Genomic DNA, 24,700 nt, shown 5'->3' on the forward strand with positions numbered 1-24,700 from the left:
CCCTCATTCTCTGGACAAAAAGCCATTCTTCTCACTGCTGTAACAGAGTTCCTGGAGCCACCAGCACCCATTTTCACACCCGGTAGCTGCACGAGGTGACTGGGCATGATGGATTACTCAAAAGCGTTACCCAGGAGCATTGTTGCCCCAAATACAGTACACACTGCCACTCTCTTGTTTTGTTTTCAATTTAAGCACAATGGCTGTTGGGGAAGTGTTGCTGGCGAGCTCAAGCATTATATGTACGTACACACATGGCGCCTGGCCCATGGTCCTGGCTGAAAGTCCAACATCATTCAAGCTGGAGAAAATGAGAGAAAGAGATTTTCTTATTTAAATTTAGTGGATCTGCAACAGATCTGTGCAGGTTTTAGCAAAGTTGGATATGGTTTAGCGAAAGAAATTCATATATTTCATGTCAGCAGTCAACCGTTTGAGTTATCCTCTAGATAATCAGTAAAATACCACACCTGTCTGCAGACAGTGCTCCTGATGAGCCCTATGACCTTCAGAAGACAAAAAAGAGGTGAACTAGAGTGGATGTCATTTCAGTATAAAAAAAGATTAGAATAAAACTAGAGGCAATCATTTATAAAAACATGTTTATATAGTATTTTGTCTTTGCTCTTACTGGATTTTTGGAATATAATAAATAGTGCCTACAGTGTGTCACTATTTTGATATGTAGGTGATAAACAGCACTGTCTGTTGTGAAAACAGACAATGTCTTGCCTGCGGACAGGCACTGACATAACACACCTTTGTCTCCAAACCACTGTTTGTTTTACAGACACTGTACTGTGGCTGTGTGAATGCTGTCAGTGTAAAAATCACACCTGTCACTGTTTTTAAATGCTTCAACTGCCATATGAGCAGATTAAATATACAGCATGGTGATATACAGTGGGTACAGAAAGTATTCAGACCCCTTTAAATTTTTCACTCTTTGTGTCATTGCAGCCATTTGCCAAAATCAAAAAAGTTCATTTTATTTCTCATTAATGTACACTCAGCACCCCATCTTGACAGAAAAAAACAGAAATGTAGAAATTTTTGCAAATTTATTAAAAAAGAAAAACTGAAATATCACATGGTCATAAGTATTCAGACCCTGTGCTCAGTATTGAGTAGAAGCACCCTTTTGAGCTAGTACAGCCATGAGTCTTCTTGGGAATGATGCAACAAGTTTTTCACACCTGGATTTGGGGATCCTCTGCCATTCTTCCTTGCAGATCCTCTCCAGTTCTGTCAGGTTGGATGGTGAACGTTGGTGGACAGCCATTTTCAGGTCTCTGCAGAGATGCTCAATTGGGTTTAGGTCAGGGCTCTGGCCGGGCCAGTCAAGAACGGTCACAGAGTTGTTCCGAAGCCACTCCTTTGTTATTTTAGCTGTGTGCTTAGGGTCATTGTCCTGTTGAAAGGTGAACCTTCGGCCCAGTCTGAGGTCCTGAGCACTCTGGAAGAGGTTTTCTTCCAGGATATCTCTGTACTTGGCCACATTCATCTTTCCTTCAATTGCAACCAGTCGTCCTGTCCCTGCAGCTGAAAAACACCCCCACAACATGATGCTCCCACCACCATGTTTCACTGTAGGGATTGTATTGGGCAGGTGATGAGCAGTGCCTGGTTTTCTCCACACATACCGCTTAGAATTAACGCCAAAAAGTTCAATCTTGGTCTCATCAGACCAGAGAATCTTATTTCTCACAGTCTGGGAGTCCTTCATGTGTTTTTTTGGCAAACTCTATGCAGGCTTTCATGTGTCTTGCACTGAGGAGAGGCTTCCGTCAGGCCACTCTGCCATAAAGCCCCGACTGGTGGAGGGCTGCAGTGATAGTTGACTTTGTGGAACTTTCTCCCATCTCCCTACTGCATCTCTGGAGCTCAGCCACAGTGATCTTTGGGTTCTTCTTTACCTCTCTCACCAAGGCTCTTCTCCCACGATTGCTCAGTTTGGCTGGACGGCCAGGTCTAGGAAGAGTTCTGGTCGTCCCAAACTTTTTCCATTTGAGGATTATGGAGGCCACTGTGCTCTTAGGAACCTTGAGTGCTGCAGAAATTCTTGTGTAACCTTGGCCAGATCTGTGCCTTGCCACAATTCTGTCTCTGAGCTCCTTGGGCAGTTCCTTCGACCTCATGATTCTCATTTGCTCTGACATGCACTGTGAGCTGTAAGGTCTTATATAGACAGGTGTGTGCCTTTCCTAATCAAGTCCAATCAGTTTAATTAAACACAGCTGGACTCCAATGAAGGAGCAGAACCATCTCAAGAAGGATCAGAAGAAATGGACAACATGTGAGTTAAATATGAGTGTCACTGCAAAGGGTCTGAATACTTATGACCATGTGATATTTCAGTTTTTCTTTTTTAATAAATTTGCAAAAATTTCTACATTTCTGTTTTTTTCTGTCAAGATGGGGTGCTGAGTGTACATTAATGAGAAATAAAATGAACTTTTTTGATTTTGGCAAATGGCTGCAATGACACAAAGAGTGAAAAATTTAAAGGGGTCTGAATACTTTCCGTACCCACTGTATGTCTAGTGTTTGGGATACAGGATGCAACGTTTCCCCTCTCTTATTTTTTTTAGCCCTGACTTGGTATCCATAGTAACCTTCTCCTCGTTGTATTGTGATTTGCAGGCGGTGGACTCACGGGACTCAGTTGCCATGGCTCTTTATTCTCAGTGTTTTTCCTGGATCATAATGAGAATCAACCAGAAGATCAAGGGAAAAGAAAATTTTAAGTCCATCGGCATCCTGGACATCTTCGGCTTTGAGAACTTTGAGGTAAAAGCTCACTCAAGTGAAGGTTTATTCCACAAAACAAAACAGTTAGTTCATCAAATATAGGCCCTGAAAACTTATTTTCTAAACCAGCTATTCATCATAAACAATGGCTCTTTCATGAATATTAAAGTGGGTGAATATAAGATGATACTGGACCTGAATAAAGTCCATGGAGAGAGAGAATTTTCCATAAACAGTTTTAAATGTTAAAAGTTAGTGCCCTGAAATATTACATTACAAGAGAAAACTGACATTATAGAAAGATTGGCTTGTCGGTATGCAGTTTGTTTATCATGGAAAACTAATCATCAATGACCTAAACTCTAGAACTGGTTATAAAATCAAACACTTTTCTTGTCCCATAGGTGAACCGGTTTGAACAGTTCAATATCAACTATGCAAATGAGAAACTCCAGGAATATTTCAACAAGCACATCTTCTCGCTGGAGCAGCTGGAGTACAACAGGTAAAGATGGTTCATATATCTAAAACTGGGTGTGAAATACTTTAAAAATGAAACCAAGGCTTTGCATTTACTGGAGACCGTCTCTGAGACAGACAGGGCTGGGGGCGGGGGTTGGGCCTCCTGCCAGAGGTTTGGAATCGCCTCAGTTTCTCCCCCAGACAGTTGTTTTCTTGTATAATGGGCCAACAGCCTGGACATGGCTCATTTCATCACATGTTCATTCTGAACAATGCAGCCGTTGTCTCTTCTTGGTTGTTTATATTTGCACTGTATATACACGGTGTGTGTTTGTGTGTGTGTGTGTGTGTCTGTCCTCACAGGGAGGGGATTCAGTGGGAGGCCATAGACTGGATGGATAATGCAGAATGTCTGGATCTCATAGAAAAGGTAACAGACAGTCAGGCCCTCAGAGAGCAAAGTCACCACCAGGCTCGACCGCTAACCGCCAGCCATGGCGTACTGACCCAGACGCCGCACTGTGCTTACATTGACCCCCCTCACCCAGTCCATCATTATATGGTCTCGCTTTGCATGTTGTGTGTGCAGTAATGTACACCAGCCTGAAGTGAAGCGTGAAGACAGTTTGTGTTATTTTATCACCACAGTTTTAATGATGGTTAAAGCTGAGTGTCTGCAGAGTTGGGCCTGTGTCTTAAAGGCCTGAATTGTTCAGAGGAATGTAAAAAGATTACACTACAACTATTTTATCCATACATGTACATGTCATTTTGCTCTGTGGCCCTGTGTTGGCTGATTGGCTTTTATTAATGTGACTTTATGTACATTTAGAAATGTAAACTAAGTTGTTGCCTTCAAACACCATGACTGCTCGGTGAACCCTCGCCTCATAAAAAAGGACAATTTTCATTGAATTACTTTGCTGTTTCCTGGATGCATTGTTACAATAAAAGCTGCCAGATGTGTCCCAATGGGATTATAACTAGTTCCATCATGACTGTGGTGTTTTTCACCCTCTCTCCTGCTCTACCTCTCTCCCCCTTTAGAAACTGGGCATGTTGGCTCTTATCAATGAGGAGAGTCGCTTCCCCAAAGGCACGGACTACACCCTTTTAGAGAAACTGCACAGCCGGCATGCAGTGAGTCCACATACATGCGTTAAAACCATACATGCATCTTTCACATGTGCAACAGCACATACACCCCCTGTCCCTCCCAGGCACACAGCCACAAAGTCAGAAAAATCATCCATGTCCCCTCACCAAAGCTCCTGAACCCGATTTGAGGAAATGCCTTCACCACCCATCGTCTCAGACAGCCTCAAAAGGTTAAACCACTCTCCTGGGCAAGAAAGCTCCTCTTGTCTTTGGTGCTGCATTGACCATTTGTGCAGCACTTGTACAACCCCTGTGCACTTACACATGCAAACACAACAATACTGTAATGTGATCAGCCATTCTCCTGCTCTGATCAGCATTGTGTGCAGGAGAAAAAGATTTCTGTGGCAGATGGAAAAAATAGAGCGGGACCTAAGATCTGCCTGACCTCTCCTTGAGGCGTCTGCCTTCACTGCTTATCCATGTGTTGGGTTTGAAGGTCATTTAACCTTTATTTATAGAGGGTAGGTTGGCTGCATATACGTGCTCTTTTACAGCAACACCCTGTTGACAGTTCAGAGAAATCACAGGCAAGTTAAGGAGGAAGGACAAACACATCAATAAACCTGAAAACAAATTAGATGATATAAAATGCCTCAGCAAAACTTATTTGACTTTTATTTATTCATTTACTCATGTTTCTTATTTTGATGTTTTCAATATTTATCAATTTATTGAAAAGATATGAATATACAGGATTTTGATAATGATGGTAATGCTTAGTTGATTTCCTCCTGGAAGGCCTTTTACTCCACTCTATCTGATTATAACTATTGATGTAGACATGAACAGTTTTTTCTAAGAGTCAGTCGTCTCTTTGTTCCTTTCCTCAGACAAACCAATACTATGTGAAGCCCAGAGTGACCGACCACCAGTTCGGCATCAAACACTATGCTGGAGAGGTAACACACCCACAGATACAGTGCAAAACCAGGTTTCTTGGGTATAAGCTGGGGAAGTGAGGTCATTGTTGGGTGGACACTAGTCTTTTCTTTGCCAAAATCTGCTTCAGGATGTTAATGCTGCTATCCTCCCCCACTGTCTTATTCCTGAGTCAGGAGAAACTGCCTCACTGTCATCCTCTCCTTTCTTTGCTTACATGATGGCAGAGATTACTCCGGACGGAATTGAAGGGAAAAAAAGACAGGAAAGAAGCACAAGTACAGACAGTTGATAGGTCAGGAGGGATGAGATGTGGGGAGAGAGTGAAAAGATTTACTTTGATAAAGACTGGCCTTATGAAGCCTGCCTTAGACAAGATCCCCTCAGTGTGAGTGTGGCAGCCCAGTCACAAGCCTGGCACCGATGCTATGGTAATAGTCCAGAGAGGACAGGCAGGCCAGCCAGTTGTTCTTTCTCTCTCCAGTTTGCCTCTCTGGAGAGTTTAGTCTCCTCTCTGAAAGCACCTTCTGTTATTTGAAATGGTGAGTTTAGTAGGGGGAAACACAACATCCTCTCAGAGACTGGATTATCTGTGAGGTGCCAGAAAATGCAGTTAATTAAGTTTCTCACTGTCAGATATGAATTTGAACAATGAAAAAAAACTCACCACACCTTATTAACTCCTGGATGACGTATAAACAAATACGTGTCTCAAGCTATAATAAAGAGAAGCAACTTTGCAAAAACAGTGTTGCAGGCTAACTGTATCTGTTTCCAGTGCACGATTAGTGCATTTACTACCTGTAAGATTTTGCCTAGAGACTGTTTGTAATCACACTTGACAAAACCATTTCCCAGTGGCATCATGAGACCATCCTAGTTAACAAATCTGAGAGTGTCAGACACAGAGTGTCAGACACAGAGTGTCTATTCCAGCGAGCGAGGAGCAGAGAGTAATTAGTGTGTCTGTGATTTATAAATACGTGTGTTATCAAGTTTGGATCGCTTGGCTCCCTATGAGCCTCAAGGCATGAGAATGGGGATGAGGATTGTTATTGGATTATAGCATAAAAACACAGCTGCGAATACAAGCCCACACACACACACACACACACACATTCTAAAAAGTACTTGTATTTGCATACACCCATAGATTTCAATATGTATTTTATATTTGTTTATTCTTTCTATGCATTACCTCGTATAAAACACTTTAGATGCAGTTCTACTTCACATACACACACACACTGGTGCACACTCAAACACAAAGTCAGAGTGCATTACTGTTGATCAGGGCAAGCAGAGGAATGTCGTGTTGCTAAGACAAAGGCTGAGCAGAACCCAACAGGCGACTGCATTAACACACAGGCGCTCTGTGGTACTTATCTTTGTTTACACCTTAAACACTCATTTACAGTTTGATATCTTGTCACACTTTGTGCACATGTGTGAAAATTCTCATGACCAATCTGGGCTGGATTGACATTAAACCTCTCAGCATTTACGTTATAGGTCTGTAATAAAAAAACATTGTTTGACTTGTCTGCACTTCTGGGAGAAGTGGCTGTGACATTTCTCTTCACACGTACGCTGACTCAGAGTTCATTTTCGTTCATTAAAAATTATTCAGAACAATGTGTTTATATCTTTCTTTACCCACCATCATCAAAAGTATAAATTGGAACCTGATAACTAAAAAAATAGAAATAGCTGTAACAAATTTAAATTTCATTAGTTCTGTTTATATATTGAGACAACTACGCTCAATGCACAGATTGTATACTGTATATGGTCCTAAAATTGTGATGAATATGGTATAAATAACTTTAATTATTTTTCTTCTTATAACTACTGTTTTCAATGGTTCTTTGTTCAACAGTTTCTTGTATTGCTGTGATATCAGTCTTTTTACTGGTAAATGCACACCGCTCATACTGTTTGTTTCACCTGTCTAGGTGCTTTACGACGTGCGTGGGATCCTAGAAAAGAACAGAGACACCTTCAGAGACGACATCCTGTTTATTCTCAAAGACAGCAGGTGAAAATATCACTTTCTGGTCTGCATGTTCAGCACAGACCTGTATGATTCACCTCATATGCAGCTGTGTACCTGTCTATATGCCCTGTGCTGCACTGTGTGCTTGCAGGCTGGACTTCATCTATGACCTCTTTGAACGTGTCGGGAGCAGAAGTGGAGATGAGACCCTTAAGATGGGCACGGCCAGACGCAAGCCCACTGTCAGCTCTCAGTTCAGGGTGAGGCTGAAGCTTCTGTGACCTAAATATCACTTTCAATTCATGCTGATGAATGTATGATTGTGTCATCACACTGACAATGTGTTAATTGTCTGCTGTGTTCTGCTGCGTATAATGACCACTTAGCCCCAAACATTTGACCCTTTGTCTCGAAATGAGTATGAGCGTGGGGAACAGAGAAAAAGAAGGGTAGAAATCATTGAGGGGCAGGGGGGAAAGAGAATGCCGTCTGTGTATTTGATCTGCAGAGAATGATGGGATGTATGAAATATGCGGTTGTGAGTTGGGCTGGGCGGTGGAGGAGGGGTTTACAGTGGAGTGTTTAGCTTAGCGTGTCCTAACTGCAGTGCTGAGACAAGGAGCAGGGGAGGATTTGGCAGGCTGCCCTGGCCTACAGTTCCTAAAGTCAGAGGATTAGGGTTGATGGCTGGGCAGAGAGAGGCCAACCAGGGGCCAGTCACATTCAGCTCTGCCAGGCTAGGCCTCGCTGGAGACAGACTGTCTGAGGCAGTGAGGAGTACGAGGCTGATATAGCCCACAAGGTTCAAGGGTCTTTACAGTATCTATTTGTACATGTGTGTGCCTTTTGAAGTACATATGGACTGAAATAAAAAGTAATAAAGCAAAGTTGCTCAGTACCTAATTTTAATATTAGATATTTTACATTAATATTACTTTATAAAAATGTAATATATTATCTAACAATGATTTCAGGACTATGAAGAGATTTTTAAATTGTTGAATTACTGTTTTTACTTAAACAGCTTCTTCTAAAATTAATCCTATAAAGAGACTCACTGTAGACAAAAGTCCATCCTTTTCAAATGGAACTGAACAAAAGCCTAAATCGACAGATATAAAAGATTATGTTTGGACTCAAGAGTCAGTTTCTCTGCTGTATTTTTATCCTCTTGCTGCTGATGTGTTTCAGGACTCACTGCATTCCCTGATGGCCACACTAAGTGCCTCCAACCCCTTTTTTGTACGCTGCATCAAACCAAACATGGATAAGGTGGGTCATGTAAACATCATTGCAAAAAAATAATAATAATAATAACGTCAGAATTCCTGCCAGATCAGTGCCTTCAAAGTTAAACCTTGTTGTTGTTGTTGTAGGTATTTTATTCAAAGATAATATTTAGTTGGTTGTTTCTGTAATCTTATGACTGATTTTAGAGTATAACAGCACTATTACCACCATCGTGTAAAGCTTCCACATGAAAAACAACTGCTCTTTTTGTTTATGCTGCAAATTTGTATATGCTCTCCTGCTTTGGCGCATTGTACCCTCTCAAATAAAAGGGCCGTGTACCAGCACATTCCTACCACTTTAACCCATTCACCAAAGGTCAAATGTCACCGTTGGCTGCTCTGGCTGCAACAGCTTGGCTGATGATCTACTGATCTGCCTCCAATAGTGAATGACCACAGTGGGATCTTCAGTTACTAAGCTTTTATTCCTCCACTGCTCTTTACCACATTACAGTAAATCCTTTTAAAATCTCCATTTATGTCCTACTTCCTGATATTGGATCATTCTGAGTATTGTAAATATTAGGTTTTTTCATTTTTTTGTGTGCGGGAAAGTGAATTGGCTGCTCTGTTATCCACTGCCATTCTCCCTGTCAGTGTTATTTATTAATGTGCACAGTGTAGTGATTGTGCTCTTTTCCCTGCTTCTTTCATCCCACTCCCTATGTGTCATTCCACACCTTCTTACTTGCTTACTTATTAGCATGGAAACTGCACTGTTGTCCCCTCACCCTCCTTCTCTGTACCTACCTCATTTTCTTTGCCCCCCCCCCCGTCCTTCCCCTGATCTCACTGGCTCTGACTCGCATTCGCTCACCTGGCTTCGGTTGGTCAAGATTGAACAAGCCGTGTCTCTGTTAATCCTGCAGAATGACAGGGTTGCATGCACAATCCTCTGACATGAGTACAAGCATGCAAACACACGCGCATACAATGTGTTTGTGCGATTTACATGCACCCATTCTCCTTGGAATAAATGTCACTGAGGGAAGGGTCAGCTTTTTTTTCACTCAAACAAGTCAGCGTGCCACACCTCATTCAAGCTGCCTAAATCCTCCGCTAAAGAGCAGAGTTCAGAGCTCAGTGAGGGGCATGTTTGTGTGTATGTGTTTGATTATGAGCGTGAACACGTGCAAGTGTGCAAGTGCCTTTGTAAGTGTGTCTGTTTCCATGAATAGTTGCTTTAGCATGTAATTAGACTGACATGCTGGGGATTGCTGTGGTCCTGTGTGGGGCTTATCTACTGTAGCACTGTGCGTCCTCTGGGTGACAGTGGCCTTGGTGTGGACCATCTGATCAGACAGCCTGAGTAGAGGTGCACTGTAAGGCATTGACATCAGAGATCCTGTCTGATAAGCAGGCCTGATGATCATTGGTAATACAGAGCTGTGAACAATGCAGCTGAATATTTCAAAAAGAAAGGCCTCCGTGATTTGACAAGGTCTTGCTTCATACTGTTCGGGTCTCTGTGTGTTGGCGTGTGAGTTTGTGTGTGTGTGTGTTTGCAGTAACCTGATTGTTAATGTAAAGCGATAGCACTCACCATGGTAATTTACTTTTGATTTTAAGTTTAACATAACTCAGCAGTACAATCATTTGAATAGGTGTGTATGCTCCATAGTGGGCGATTATTTTACCTGAACTGTGCCTAATCCTCCACTAACACAGAACATGTTCTACAGAACATCAGCTGTAAATAACATGATTAAATGATTATAAGCTGTTCTTGTTTTTAACCATTACAAGGGGATTTCATGTGTTAATGTCTGCAGTTTCATGTCGTTCTGTTGTCTGCCATCTACAGAAGGCCAGTCAGTTTGATCCTGATGTTGTTCTGAACCAGCTGAGGTACTCTGGGATGCTGGAGACTGTGAAGATCCGCAAGGCTGGATTCCCCGTCCGCAGAACCTTCAAGGACTTTTATAGCAGGTCAGCAAAATGCGTACATACAAGCCATAATCTGTAGGGGGTGACTACATTTTGGAAGATGTTTGGGTTAAGTTTGTTAGAAAAGTGAATAAACAAGCCAGCCCATTCAATCTACCTGTCAAGTGCTCAAGGTATTTTTGGACTGGAAGATTTGTGTCTGTGTTTCCACAGGTACAAGATGATCCTGAGGAACAAAAACCCCTCAGATGACGAGAAGCAGAGGTGCTCAGAGCTTCTCACACTTTATGACAAAGCCAAGAAAGAGTGGCAGCTTGGGAAGACAAAGGTAGAATACATACTCACACACTCACACACGCACACACACGCACACACACCCACACACACACACACGCTCACACACATGTCCAAACATGTTTTTTGTCACTAAGCAGGGTACTGCATTGACTTACACTCATGCCCTGGATACTTACAATATCCAACACTCCCACCCCACACCCCAGCTCCGCCTGTTTTACTTGTTTGGACCTTTTTGAGTCCACACACTGTGATTAATACAGGAGCACAGCTTGGTGAGGGAGCAGGTGAATTGTCTGTATATATTTTCCTGTGCAATGGAGTCAGCAGTACACCAGTCAGTTACTTATTTACTGTTTAAAACATGTTAAAAGACTTGGAAATTACTGTTTTTAAAGTTGTTTTTTGAAAATCTGTGGCATATATATATATAATTTCAGAAAGATAGGATGGTCTGAAGGAAATTTGAGATCCGATGGATTCTGTTTTCTCTGACTAATTCCTTCTTGAGAAGTCAAGCTTCTGTCATTCCTGAGCTGTTAATGTGTGCCGCAGTTTGGACAGCCCCCACTGTGACTCACGGCCCAGAGATTCTTCTGGCCGGTTGTGGTCAATCTTACCGTTCTCCCATTGACAACCACAGTGTTACATGGTTATTCCTAAAAACCCTGACACCAACAACTGTTAGTGTAACTGTAAACCCAGCGCGGGGTTTCATGGTATCCCAGCCTTATTGTATTAGGAAGAGTGTTAGCTTCTTCACACTCACTGAGCTGTCCATTTAATAAGCTAAACTCTCAGTGGGAGGAAGTCACATCTTACACATTCGTCTTAGAAAAGTGATTTTAACATTATTGTCTCCATCTTTTTTTTTTTCTTTCTCTGGCTCTTTATTTCAAACAATCATCAACTCCTGTGGAAAGTCCTATCATTCATTGAATGATTAACCTTTAATGAGTTGTATGAGCTGCGCGGCTTCATCTCAGACTCAGCATAAATGGTCTCTACGAAGCTGTGAGAGAAAGGATATGAATAAACTTTTTTTTTGGTGGATTTCTTGAAATCAGCTAAATCCACATTTATCCCACTGTTACTTCCTGTTCCCTAAGGTGTGGTTCTTGGGAGGTTGTAAAATCACTGAGATATTTCAAATTTGTTGGTTCCTTTTTTTTTTCTTTGTGTGGGTAAATCCTTTTCATCCAAGGTCAGAACTTTGGCCTTTGGCTGCTAACTGAACCACTTTAAATTGTATATACATCGAAAATGAAGTAGAAACAAGTAATGCCAAAAATGCACAGGAAGCCTGAGTATATGTAATCTTGTGCACATGCTTGTGTTTTTGATGGCAACGCAATATTTTTAGACTCGGGGAAATGTGCTGTGGATTGTGGGAAGGGGGCTGAGAGACAGAAGGGGTCTACATTTCCTTTGGAGAAACAATCTGTGTGTAATTATATATGTGCTGATTGTGTGTAGAGGAAGTGTGTGCCCAGAATTAGGGGCTTGGGTGACGTTGCACGGATAGTGTGTGTGTGTGTCTGTGTTTGCAAGCTGTTTGTTTTACAGATGAGGGAAGGATGTGGACGTAGAGGAAGCTTCCTCCTCTCATAGACTTTAGAGGGGCAGGCAGGGCTGCAGCTGTGTGATCCTTTGATTAGTTGAACATCTGGGACACAAACACAAACACAGCCACTCATTGCCCCCAGCTCCCCTCTAACTGGAGTAGCTGATCCTCCAGGCCAGCAACATATATCACATCATCACATGAGCCCAGTCACAAAGCTGGTTGGTTTTCCTGTTAACATGGTCAGACAGATGAAATCTGATTATGTTTATAAAGTCATGGTATTAATGCATGTTCATTTCGTTCAAGTGTTTTAGTTTAGGAGGAGTAGCAAGCTGGCCCACAGGAAAAAAGAAAGTCTGCAGTTGCCAGGGAAGGGTTAATTGATACTCTTTCTCCTTCCTTCATAAGAGCGAGGAGGGGTGTGGCTTGGAATCTGGACACCAGCCACCATCCCTCCCCCTCATCCCTCCATTCCTCCTCTCTCTCTCTCTCTGCCTCTCCCCTCCACCTCTGTGCCTTTCTGCCTGTGCACGTCAGTCGAGCTACCAAGGCAGCAGCAGCAGCAGCAGGGAGACGCTCAGGAAGGACGCCTGAACGCAATGAAGCTCTGCAGAAGCAGCAGCATTAGCAGCAACACTGCAGTCCCAGTGTCAGTTTTTCCCTCTGCTCTGCTCTGCTCTGCAGTCAGGGCGAGCGGCTAGCCTGCTCCCCTCAGCTGCAGCACAGCTTCCTCTGCAGTGGACACAGAGTGCTGCCAACAGACAACAGGGGGCCTTCACATCTCTGTGGGCCCTCTTTTATACCCTTCCCAAGAAGAGGAACTAACCCATCCCGTTTCCTTCCTCCCTCCCTCTGTGTCTCTCTCTGTCTCTGTCACTCCTTTTCGGCCGTGGCGCTGCTCGTCCCGCAGGTGTTCTTGAAGGAGGCCCTGGAGCAAAGGCTGGAGAAGGAGAGGGAAGAGGTGCGGCGCAGGGCTGGCATGGTGATCCGCGCCCACATCCTCAGCTATGTGGCAAGGTGAGTGGGAGAGTGTGGAGGAGGGGTGAAAGGCTGAGTGGCAGCGACAGTTGTCTGTGTTTGTTTTGTAATATAGGTGTAGCCCACAGCCTGTGTGCATGTTTGGAGGGTGAAGGGGGGATTATGTACATATGCATGCCTTTGCACACATGTTTACCTTTTTGCCTGTGTGCCTGGGTATTATGTGGGTTACAGTATGCATACAGAAGTTGCATTAATGTCGGAAATATATCCTGTACACAAACCCTGTTGACTTGGTCAGTCATTTTAATATGAGATCTCAGTGTTTTGAATAAGCAGAGAGTAAAGCTCATAAACAGGTGTGTTGGATAAGTCTGACTGCATCACTTGTGGTCACTGGATTAATGATATTTCATGCTTCTGTGAGCATAAAGAAGGCTAATTTGTTGAAACTGTATCAGCAATATATTTGTAGTTTGTCTTCACTAAATAAGCAGCATGATTTCCACCTTTCCACTCCGCCTGACAGACAGGGCATTCATCACTATGGTGGTTTTAAAATCTGCACATGCGAAGCTATGTAATCTAGCTGTGTCTGCTGCCATATATAAGTTCACATACAGTCCTCTGATAGGCTCCACTGGGAGAGTATAATGGGACTGATGACAGCATTCAGGTGGTGGATTCCCTTCACTTTGGGGTCGCTTATACTAAAGACAGAGCCTCGGGAAGTTCCCTGAAGACATAAGTGAAGCCTTTGTGTTATTATATGTAACAATATCTCAGCTCAGAGCCTGTACTGACACCAGTCGTAGCCCATGGGGTGATTACTGTGGAGACTAGGCAGGGCTACAGGTCAGAGAGTCAGTGCATTGTGTGTGGTCCTTTGCAAGTCACGTGTGTTTGTCTGTGTTCATGTTAATATGTGCAGTATGTGGGTGACGAGGCTTAGTCACAGACCCACATGGCCACAATGGAACAGCACAGGTTCACCAGTCTCTAAACAGTGCACAGTTGAAAAGGTATGTGTTGGGAAGTGTATTTAAACAGAAAATGCCAGCAGGGCATCAGGAGGAGACCATGTGGTGCTGAGCAACATCACAAAAATGTTTCTTTGTGGGGATACACAATATTCTCAGACAGTGTTGCAATTAAGTCTTTGCTACAAATGCGTTTGTTTATTTTCCTCATTAGGAAACAGTATAAAAGGGTTCTGTCAAGCGTCATCACCATCCAGAAGAACTACCGAGCTCACTTTTGGAGACGCATCTTCCTGCGCCTACGCTTGGCCACCATCGTCCTGCAGAAACATCGCAGAGGCCAGCTGGCCCGATCCCTCTATCGTCAGATCAAGGAGGAGAAACAGAAGCAAGAGGAAGAGGAGAGAAGGCAAGTAGAGGAGAAGAAGAGAATGGAAGAGGAGAGGAGGCAAAAGGAAGAGGAGGAGCAGAAAAGAAAGGAGGAGGAGGAGGAGAAACAGAGGCTGATGGAAGAGGAGTTGAAGAGGAAGGCGGAGGAGGAGTTGATAAGGAACGAGGAGCTGAGACTGAAAGAGGAAGAGCAAAAAATGGCAGCTAAGGCTGACAAGAAAAGGTAGAATTTAATGTTAACCATCCACTCATTAATATCTATTGAGTCTTATATGCATTATCTTCCATCACTAATGTAACTATTATTTTTTATCTTTAGGAACTCAGTGGTTAATGGTGCTTGTCAGAAGGTAAATAATTGTCAATAAACCATAATACTACAACAGTATCAAAAAAGCATTCACATGGTAAAACACATTATGAGGTGTGAATGTAACAGCATAAGGTCTTAATTTAACTGTGTATGTCATCCTGTCCTGTGTGCAGAAGGAGCTCTCCCACACTCTGTCCTACAGTCACACCTCTGAGGAGGAGAGCCGTCAGATGGAGGAGATCCTGCGACTGGAGAGGGAGATTGAGCGTCTGCAGAAGCAGCAGGAAGATGGTGTGTCCCTTCTTGGAGACATCTCCCATGAGGAGCTGCGCCGAATGAGGGATGCTGAGATCTACAGACTGGAAAAGGAAGCTTCCCGTGTGGCTACGGAGTTCCTGGAGCTACTGGACTTTGGTGGACTAGAGCCATCCCTCTCGAGTGAGGAGAATCTCCACGATCCGACTGAATCCACCGCCCCTCTGGCTGAGGAGGAGGTTGACGAGGGTTTTCATGCTGAGGACGAGTGCATTCCTCTGCCTGACTTTCCTCCTCTGGCTGCTGTTCCTCTGGACAAGGAAGTGTTCCAAAGTATTCCCCCTCCTCCACCTGCCTTTGCAGAAGGACTAGTGGTTTCTTCCTCTTTGACCTCCTCTCCTGCAAAGTTCTCCCCAGTTGCACCCAGCAGACTGATTCCCAACTCCCAAACCCCTGGCCCTCATCTTCTTCCTACGGTCACCAATGGAGAAAGGCGGCCATGCCAGAGTGCCAGCAGGGCATCATTCTGTGAGCCTGTGAGTGAAGAGCCGTCCCACTCCAACTTGCCAGACACAGAGTCGGACTATGACCAAGAGGAGTTTGAGGAGGCTCATGGGAGCTCAGGTGCTAGCACCAATGATGGGCATATCACAGATGAGGAGGTTTTACGAAAATCGTCCTGTACCCAGAATAGCCTGGACTCTTTCAGAGGCAGCTCAGACTCGGTGAGAACTGATGGGCTCAGAGCCATTTCTGTCAAATGCTTTTAAGATGTTGCAGCTGGGGAATAACTGTGCACAGTTGTAGTTCAGTTTCCATGTCAGATCTGACTTTAGCCACGGCTCTCACATACACTGACACACACCTAGAGTTCCTGTGAGTGTGTTATGCCACTCACATTTCTCCAACACACAGTCCTCAACTGAGTGTTCACTCTGCACCTGTGCAAGCCTGAATCCTATCTTAACATATCAAAAGAATTGGCTCATGCCAGAATCACAGTGAAACAGTGTTGCAGTTATTTCTTTTGGCTCTGCTGAGGAGCACGTGAATCTGTACCCTGATACTGCAAGTCAAGCAGAGAGCTCAGACCCAACTCTGTTAGATCAGCAAAATGTCTTAGGGGAAAAAGGACTGTGTGTGTGTGTTTGCATGTCCATGTGTGTGTAAGAGTGTTTATGGCAGATTTATGTCCAGATTGAGAAATAGTAACAACCAGGTCAGATAGATTTTAGGGCCTGACTTTAGTGCTTACGTTGCAACGTGCAGAATTTGACTTCATGTAGTCCTCAGGAAAAAAAAAAGAAAACTTTCATGAAGTTACACAAAATTGAAATTGTAGAAATTTCTTACACAAACATTTTTTATGTTATTGTTTTTATGTTTGTGTTTCAGTTCATTGACAGCGATGAAGACAATGATGGCTATGTGGACACAGATGAGGAAGTTTCCAATGGAAGAATGAATCTGCTGAATGGCAGTGGGCCTCCGTACTTCCATGGCTACCTCTACATGAAGAGTACGTGTCTTTACCGAATCACTGCCCAGCAGGCATGTGCATGATTTATGCACAGCTGAACACAGCCTGTATGGCCGTTTTTCACTTTCAGAAATTCCTTCCAGAATTTCTTTGTTTCTCACTGGCTTGCTGTACTTTATTGCTGTTCTGGTGCTTGTTCTATTGTCTACTGTCACTGCATATTTTGGTTAAATGTAGAGTGGGTGTTAGTGGGAGGTGTTAAAGCTGTTGGATTAGTCTCCTTTGACTTCACAGCATCTGTTCTTTCTCCTGTGTTCTCTGCATCTTCACCCCCTTTCAGGTGGACTGATGATCCCATGGCGTCGTCGTTGGTGCGTGCTGAAGGACGAGACCTTCATGTGGTTTCGGGCCAAGCAGGACTCCCTCAAATCCGGTTGGCTTTACAAGAAAGGAGGAGGGATGTCCACTTTGTCACGGCGCAACTGGAAGATGCGCTGGTTCGTTCTTCGAGAGTCAAAACTCATGTACTTTGAGAATGACAGCGAAGAAAAGCTGAAAGGAACCATCGACGTGCGTGCAGCCAAGTAAGACTCTGTTCTGATTCTGTGGGGTTAAAATCATAGATTCTAGTTTCTCATCTCTCAAAAACAGAACTTTTATGGTCCCCTAAGTTCTTTGTCCACTCTGAATCTTTCTGTAGGGAGATAGTGGACAATCATGAGAAGGAAAATGCATTAAATATAGTGACTGAGGAGAGGACCTACCATATCTATGCAGAGTCCCCAGAAGATGCCAGGTATAGTATATTCATATATTCTATATCAAATAACTGCTTTATGAGTAATCACAAACTGTTTGGATAAGTGGAAATGAAGTTCCCCCTTGTGGTTGCAAATGGAAGTTCACGTCTACTTTTCAGTTTACACATTTGCTGACTTTTATTTCCTGAACTCCCTCTCACCCTTTGCAGTGGTTGGTTCAATGTGCTGAGTCGGGTCCACAGCGCCAGCCCGGAGCAGCTCATGGAGATGCATCATGAACAGGCCAACCCAAAGAATGCAGTGGTTAGTGCTGTTTTACCTCTCCACTGCCTGGGCCCCAGCCTCCACTTTAACTGACTCAGTTAAAGTATGATGGAACAGATCAGGGTCATAATGTAATTGAGGTTGAACGGGCAGAAAACACACACTGGTCAATCATTGATCATTTTTTATTGGCATTAAAAGATTACAATGTCGTTAATAGCAGTTGCAGATGTAGAAATAAAATGAGGTGGAAAACCAAACCAAATAAAGGGTAGACAAAAGTACAAGTCCATTAACAAAGCAATAAGCTAAAAAACATATGCGATGTTACAAAAACAATACTAGAAACATTATTTTCTTCAATCCGCCCTTTTACTCTCTAAACCCTGAAGAATACAATACACCCAGTAAGCCTGTCTCTAAAAAAAATACTATTCTTACAACTTCTTTGAAACAGTTTGGATACCTGACAGTGATGTTTAGGACAAGTTAGTTTGTTAAGATTTGAATTGTGGAAAAGTAATACAAGTTGCAGAATCTACTAACAAATCCACAAGCTAATATTATTTTGATTAATCTCTTCTTCTTCTCTGTCCAGGGCACACTAGATGTGGGCTTGATTGATTCTGTTTGTGCCTCGGACAACCCTGACAGGTGAGGAAACCTAATCCATATCTGATTAAATGTACAGTATTTAAACTGAGTGGTATGCCAGTGTGGATTATATTTTATATAACAACATATCTGTGTGTGTGTGTGTGTGTGTGTGTGTGTGTGACGTGTTCTGTTCTAGACCTAACTCATTTGTGATCATCACGGCCAACCGGGTAATCCACTGCAACACAGACACGCCTGAGGAGATGCACCACTGGATCGGCCTGCTGCAGAAATCCAAGGGAGACTCCAGAGTTGATGGACAGGAGTTCTTGGTCAGAGGTCAGTCGGCACACATGCACTTTCTGATGTGATTCTGCGCTGACAAAAACCGCCTGCGTTGAATTTATTTGAGAAAATTAACTAATGAAAACAACGAACAACATATGACAAGAAGAGAAATGTTATCCAATACCCCTCATTAGGATTAAATGAGTTGAGCATTTATTTTGTCTCACAGGCTGGTTACATAAAGAGGTGAAGACGGGAGCCAAAAGCACGTCTCTGAAGCTGAAGAAGCGTTGGTTTGTTCTCACCAGCAACTCTCTGGACTATTACAAGTCATCAGAGCGCAGCATCTCCAAACTGGGAACTCTGGTCCTCAACAGTCTCTGCTCTGTGGTGCAGCCTGATGAGAAGGTTTTCAAGGACACTGGTCAGTTCATAGTCAACATCATTTCCACTGAACTTGAGGCAGAAGAAATACACTTAAGTTTTAGTCTCTTAAAAAAATCAAAACATTCATGTGGCTATATCATTTGGGAAGATACTTCTGATCTGTTGTCTTAGGTTGTCTTTCGGGGACTTATTTTGTCTCTGATTACCTTCTGTCCCGTCCATCCAGGTTATTGGAATATAATCGTCCATGGGCGTAAACACTCTTACCGTCTCTACACCAAAATGCTAAATGAAGCCATGCGGTGGGCAAATGCTATTCAGGGAGCAATAGACAGCAAAGTTCCCATCGAAACGCCAACGCAGCAACTCATCAGGGATATCAAGGTATTGATTCACTTGATGGTTTCTCCCTTTGTTTTGGTGAGGTTATTAATGTCATGCTTACTGATAACTGCTAGTCTATGTGCTGTTGTATAGCTGTGATATTTGTGTTAATATTTTACGAAGAATTCTGAATAACATTTCATTAACATGTGGGCTTTAATATTATTGTAAATGAAATCCCTTTCAGTCATGCAGGCCTTTGGCAAGGACACACACTGTAGTAAAGTGAGGTACTTGTACTCACTAAATGTGTGCGGTGATCCTCTTCAAGTCTTTGCCTGTTTTCCACTTTTATTCTCCTATAGCTGTTTTCCTAACTGACAGAGCTACTCAGTTATTTTCCTGACTTGAATAGAAACTTGCACCTATTTACAACTGCTCTGCTTTGCTGTGAAGCTAATTGACCGAAGACTTTACGACCACTGATCCATTTGTCTGTCTGCCCAGGAGAGCAGCTTAAATGTGGAGGCAGTGGAGCAGACATACTGGAGGAACCCCATCCTGAGATATACCCAGCATCCTTTGCACTCCCCTCTTCTACCTCTTCCCTATGGAGATGTCAGCGTTCACTGTGAGTGCTCTAACCAGAAACTACTGTTTGCAAGACCTTGCTGCTAATTTGGTTTATTGGCTTATTGGTTCTGAAGAGTTACCTCCTTGTTGTGGGGTGTACTAGATTAAAAACACATACCAGTTTTTTGTCAAATATATGCCTTTTACATATTTCTTTCACTTTAGATAGTTATTATTATCCCCAAACATATATTTTAAGACATGCAAGCTCACTGTAACACAGAGTGGATTTCAAAAAGACTACAAATTCCAACTAAAAGCCCCTTTTACCCATGTGATTTGTATTAAAATCATTAAAATATTCAGAGAAATTAAAATTAAAATTAAAAGGATGCACTTCAAAGTGCTTTATTTACCTAGTCATTGTTTGAGTAACGTTAAAGTAAATGGCCTGAAAACTAACTGTACCCCTCTCTACCTCTGCCTCTCAGTGCAAAAGGAGAAGGGTTATACCAGCCTGCAGGATGAGGCCGTGAAGATTTTCAACTCACTGCAGGAGATGGAGGCAGTGTCAGACCCAGTGCCAATTATCCAAGGAATCCTGCAGACATGTCAAGATCTGAGGCCATTACGAGATGAGGTTTACTGTCAGCTGATCAAACAAACCAATCACGTCTCTCATCCCAACAGTCCTGCCAATCGTGCCCACTGGCATCTTCTGACCTGCATGAGTTGCACCTTCCTGCCCAGCCGAGGCATCCTACGCTACCTCAAGTTTCACCTCAAAAGGTACGAGCCACTTTTGGACTCATGCCCTTATTATAGTACTTTCACAGTTTAAAAAAAACTTTGAGTTCACTGTCTTTTTCTCCTTGGGCATTTTCAGGATCAAGGAACTGTTCCCTGGGACAGAGATTGAAATGTTTGCCCATTTCATTGGCGAGTCTCTGAAGAAGACCAAGACCAGAGAGTTTGTTCCCTCCCAAGAGGAAATAATGGCACTGCTCACTAGACAAGAAATGACAACCACAGTGTACTGTCATGGAGGAGGCTCCTGCAAGATCTCCATTAACTCACATACCACCGCTGGAGAGGTAAGTGAGCTGTAGTCATGGCTATGTAGGCCATCTGCAAGATCTCTGCACATTCTTGTCTTAAAACGTGCCAGTAGGTTAGTCCTACCAAGACTAATCATTTTGACTGTTGTTGCCTCGTTTTGCTTAGGTGGTAGAGAAGTTAATCAGAGGTCTTGCCATGGAGGACAGCAGGAACATGTTTGCACTCTTTGAACACAACAACACTATTGACAGAGCTGTGGAAAGCAGGGTCCTTGTGGCTGATGTTTTGGCTAAATTTGAAAGGTCTGTCATACATGATCACATGCTACTTTCTATTACATATTCTATTTGATAATATTATTATAAAATTGTGTCCAGTTATGATACCTAATACCTGTTGGGTTAGACAGAAATTTGCTTTCAGTACATGTTAATGATAAGATGTTATTCCAGTAAGAACCATAATAACGATGTGGCTTTCCCGACAGACTGGCTGGCAGCGAGGAAGCTGAGGATGAAGGCCAGTGGAAACTTTATTTTAAACTCTATTGCTTCTTGGATGTGGAGAGCATGCCTAAGGAAGGAGTGGAATTTGCGTTCATGTTTGAACAGGTGCGTTTCAGTCATTATGTTACACTTTATTAACAGTTCTTTCAATCACTTGTGGCAGTTGGTGTTTATGTTGAACTCTGTTCCCTCAGGCCCATGAGAGTCTCACCCGAGGACATTTCCCTGCACGCGAGGAGACCCTGCAGCACCTGGCTGCTCTACGCCTGCAGTTTCTATACGGAGACAAATCGCGGGTCACTTGGAGCCTGGAAAATGTCTACCCTGTGGGCCGCCTACGCAATCGCATCGTGCAGTTTACCAAGGTCGGTGGAGCCTCAGGGTCAGGACAAACTCTGGAGCGTCGCAGGACTAGCTTCCTGGACGGGACTCTGCGTCGAGGATTGAAGACAGGCTCAATGAAGAAGCAGCGCATGGAAGAGGAGCAGATGTTGGAGATGTGGATAAAGGAAGAGATGTCTGCCACCAGGGCCAGCATTGTGGAAAAGTGGTCTCGTCTCAAAGGTCTGGATCAGCACCAGGCCATGCTTAAATACATGACTATCATCAAAGAGTGGCCTGGCTATGGATCCACACTGTTTGATGTCGAAGTAAGTTCACTGGGTCTTTTAGTATGACTTACAGTAGACATCAATCAGGTTGCTACCAGGGATGCATTGATCTGACTAATATTTTTCTCAATGCAATTCCAATACTTCAGCTTAGGGAACCTGCAGATACTAAGTACAGATCCAATATCAGTGCTCTCACTCCAGGTTTAAAATCTGCAGAAATTAATTTGTGCAGAAACACTGTCACTGAATAAGAAATGCCACATTACCCTTTTTTACAAGGTCAATATTATACATGAATGATGCTTATGACGTCCTGTTTTATGTCTTTATAGTGCAGAGAAGGAGGCTTCCCACATGATCTGTGGTTGAGTGTGAGCGCTGAGAATGTGTCTGTGTACAAGAGAGGGGAGCCCAAGCCTCTGGAGACATTCCCATACGAGCACATCATTTTCTTTGGCGCTCCACAGCCCTGCACCTACAAGATTACTGTGGATGAGAGAGAGATGTTCTTTGAGACGCCACAGGTACATACTTGTCTTTGTTTTCTGTAGCAGGTATTTTTTATGCATTCATAAGAGGAATCAGGGTTTCAGAATATTGGTTGGGTGATTTTTTTTTTTTAATTTTTTTTTTTTAAAGAAGTCTGCAAACTGTATGTTAAAAATAATTGCTTCTTTCTAACTGTGTGTTTCTTCTGTACATTTCCAGGTCGGAGAGATCACAAAGATCATGAAAGCCTACATAAACATGATCGTGAAGAAGAGATGCAGTGTGAAGTCTGTGTCCAGTTATGGAACCAACTGGATCAGGTGATTGATTGACTGTACTGGACGCAATATGTTCTCAGTTACTGTGCTACAAAGAATGGAGAGAGATGTAGAGATGAGAAGAGGAACAAATCACTTTGATAGAGGTTGTGTCTCAGAGGCTTTGTCAGGCTGTGCAGCAACACAAAAAGAAAAAAAACTCGCTTTTAACAGAGACACAAAAAAATTGTGATCTTTACTGCATTCTAGCATCTGCACCGTTGTAAGCTTTAGAGTCATGCTGAGCGTTCCCTCCACGCAGTCCCCAAACGTGTTACTCTCATTAGCTACACTGGTCACTTCTCTCATGTTACTTGAAATGTAATTCAGGTATCTATTTGTGTTTTTATTTTTATATCCAGAGAACATTAACAGAGCTTACATGCTCTTATTCCACCAAATCTTTCGCATCAGAATTTACACTTAATTTCCAAAAATAATGAAATTCTTTCAAGCCTATGTCAGAAAACATGTTAAAAAATGTGTTGTAGTGGCAAAACATGCACTGACTGAGTCACCTTTATTCAAATGTTTTTTTTATACAGATTATTGCAGCCCAGTGTAATGAATGTTCTCCAGAATGGAGATTCCCTCAGGTTAATGTGTAATATAACTGTCACCCTACCAGGGAGACTACCTCCCTCACCTTGCCTTATTTAAGTTTTACTGTAGCTATTCTGGACTAATAGTTTTGAGTGCAGATGTGGCCTTTGGGGGTGTTGAGTATCATGGTCAGTAGTAGTTATTACTTCCCCTGATGCATGGCCCAGAAAAGAAAATCTCTTGCTTAAAAAATGAAAAATGGCCTCCTTAGTGTCAAACAATTGCAGCAAACATAGAAATTCATAAAGAATAACCACCGCATCACTAAAATGCTACGTTTATAACCACTGCTGTAGAGTGAGTTTCTCCAAAAGCTCCAGTATTAAAATCAGTTTAAACAATTTGGGCTTCTATCCTCGAACAAGTACTCAGCTGCTTTAATGTGTACTGTGTAGGAAGTATGTCTTTATAAATGACTCTCTGAAACTGCTGGTTTATAAAAGGCAAATGTGATACTAGCTGTTCAGAGGCCATGCGAGGGTAGGGGTATTTATTTATTGAAGTGTCAATGAATTGGGAGAGTAAGTTCAGAGAAGTGAACCGAGTGCTGGAAATGTATTGATGCAGTTTTGCTCGTACCTTGTTTTTCCATTATTTATGTTTTCAGCCACACAGAAATCGACAAGATTCAGAAACAGCCAACGTGTTCATAACTTACTATTTATTTGAATTCATCTTGCCCTGTTTCTGACCTTTTGACAACATAAAATAATCTAAATGTGCTGCCCTCAGCATCCAACATGCTCAATTCCCCTTTACTGTCCTGCTAGCCAGAGGGGTATTTCCTCTACCTGGCCACTGTAAATGTACACAATGGATTCAAGCCAATGTCAATCAACCTGCAGTATAGTTCATCATAATGTGGGCCAAACATAATGAGCTTAGTATTTACCTCACACTGCATTTCTGTCTTCCATTGCTCTCTGATCGTACTCACTTAGGCGTTCTGGTCAGCTGCCGGCGGCCACACCAGAGACTGATGTTGCCATTGACGATGACTGTATTTCTGAGATTTCTGATTGTTTTGAAGAAGAAAAATCAGAAAATGTTTTATATCAGAATTTAAAGATGCTTTAATAAATTATTGTATTTCAAAAACTGTCTTGTGTCTGTGATTAATATGTCATGTAATGTTACGATTCCTTACTTTAGACAATAGAGAATCTTAGATGTGTCTAACAGTAGATGTATAATTATAGTTATATAGCATAATGGCTCACTTCATTTCCA

The 24,700-nt window shown here is 42.7% G+C and overlaps 1 protein-coding gene across 1 annotated transcript in view; it reads left to right on the plus strand.

Annotated features, from left to right (window-relative positions):
* Nucleotides 1-24,492, plus strand: part of myo10l3 (myosin X, like 3) — a 49,660-nt gene extending 25,168 nt beyond the window's left edge. The window contains exons 12-41 of the mRNA XM_026295717.1: nucleotides 2,644-2,790; nucleotides 3,156-3,256; nucleotides 3,577-3,643; nucleotides 4,261-4,353; nucleotides 5,205-5,273; nucleotides 7,209-7,291; nucleotides 7,401-7,509; nucleotides 8,441-8,521; nucleotides 10,346-10,470; nucleotides 10,642-10,756; nucleotides 13,203-13,309; nucleotides 14,465-14,863; nucleotides 14,960-14,990; nucleotides 15,127-15,933; nucleotides 16,604-16,727; nucleotides 17,029-17,272; nucleotides 17,389-17,484; nucleotides 17,659-17,752; nucleotides 18,312-18,367; nucleotides 18,507-18,649; nucleotides 18,828-19,022; nucleotides 19,212-19,369; nucleotides 19,817-19,940; nucleotides 20,374-20,671; nucleotides 20,769-20,976; nucleotides 21,107-21,243; nucleotides 21,429-21,552; nucleotides 21,642-22,097; nucleotides 22,394-22,585; nucleotides 22,770-24,492. Coding sequence (XP_026151502.1) covers nucleotides 2,644-2,790; nucleotides 3,156-3,256; nucleotides 3,577-3,643; nucleotides 4,261-4,353; nucleotides 5,205-5,273; nucleotides 7,209-7,291; nucleotides 7,401-7,509; nucleotides 8,441-8,521; nucleotides 10,346-10,470; nucleotides 10,642-10,756; nucleotides 13,203-13,309; nucleotides 14,465-14,863; nucleotides 14,960-14,990; nucleotides 15,127-15,933; nucleotides 16,604-16,727; nucleotides 17,029-17,272; nucleotides 17,389-17,484; nucleotides 17,659-17,752; nucleotides 18,312-18,367; nucleotides 18,507-18,649; nucleotides 18,828-19,022; nucleotides 19,212-19,369; nucleotides 19,817-19,940; nucleotides 20,374-20,671; nucleotides 20,769-20,976; nucleotides 21,107-21,243; nucleotides 21,429-21,552; nucleotides 21,642-22,097; nucleotides 22,394-22,585; nucleotides 22,770-22,874 — 5,088 coding nt within the window. The 3' untranslated portion in view covers nucleotides 22,875-24,492. The remainder of the gene's footprint in view (nucleotides 1-2,643; nucleotides 2,791-3,155; nucleotides 3,257-3,576; nucleotides 3,644-4,260; nucleotides 4,354-5,204; nucleotides 5,274-7,208; nucleotides 7,292-7,400; nucleotides 7,510-8,440; nucleotides 8,522-10,345; nucleotides 10,471-10,641; nucleotides 10,757-13,202; nucleotides 13,310-14,464; nucleotides 14,864-14,959; nucleotides 14,991-15,126; nucleotides 15,934-16,603; nucleotides 16,728-17,028; nucleotides 17,273-17,388; nucleotides 17,485-17,658; nucleotides 17,753-18,311; nucleotides 18,368-18,506; nucleotides 18,650-18,827; nucleotides 19,023-19,211; nucleotides 19,370-19,816; nucleotides 19,941-20,373; nucleotides 20,672-20,768; nucleotides 20,977-21,106; nucleotides 21,244-21,428; nucleotides 21,553-21,641; nucleotides 22,098-22,393; nucleotides 22,586-22,769) is intronic.
* The last annotated feature ends 208 nt before the right edge of the window (nucleotides 24,493-24,700 follow it).

The sequence above is a fragment of the Mastacembelus armatus genome, chromosome 21 (assembly GCF_900324485.2).
Source record: "Mastacembelus armatus chromosome 21, fMasArm1.2, whole genome shotgun sequence".
NCBI classification, from domain to species: Eukaryota; Metazoa; Chordata; class Actinopteri; order Synbranchiformes; family Mastacembelidae; genus Mastacembelus; species Mastacembelus armatus.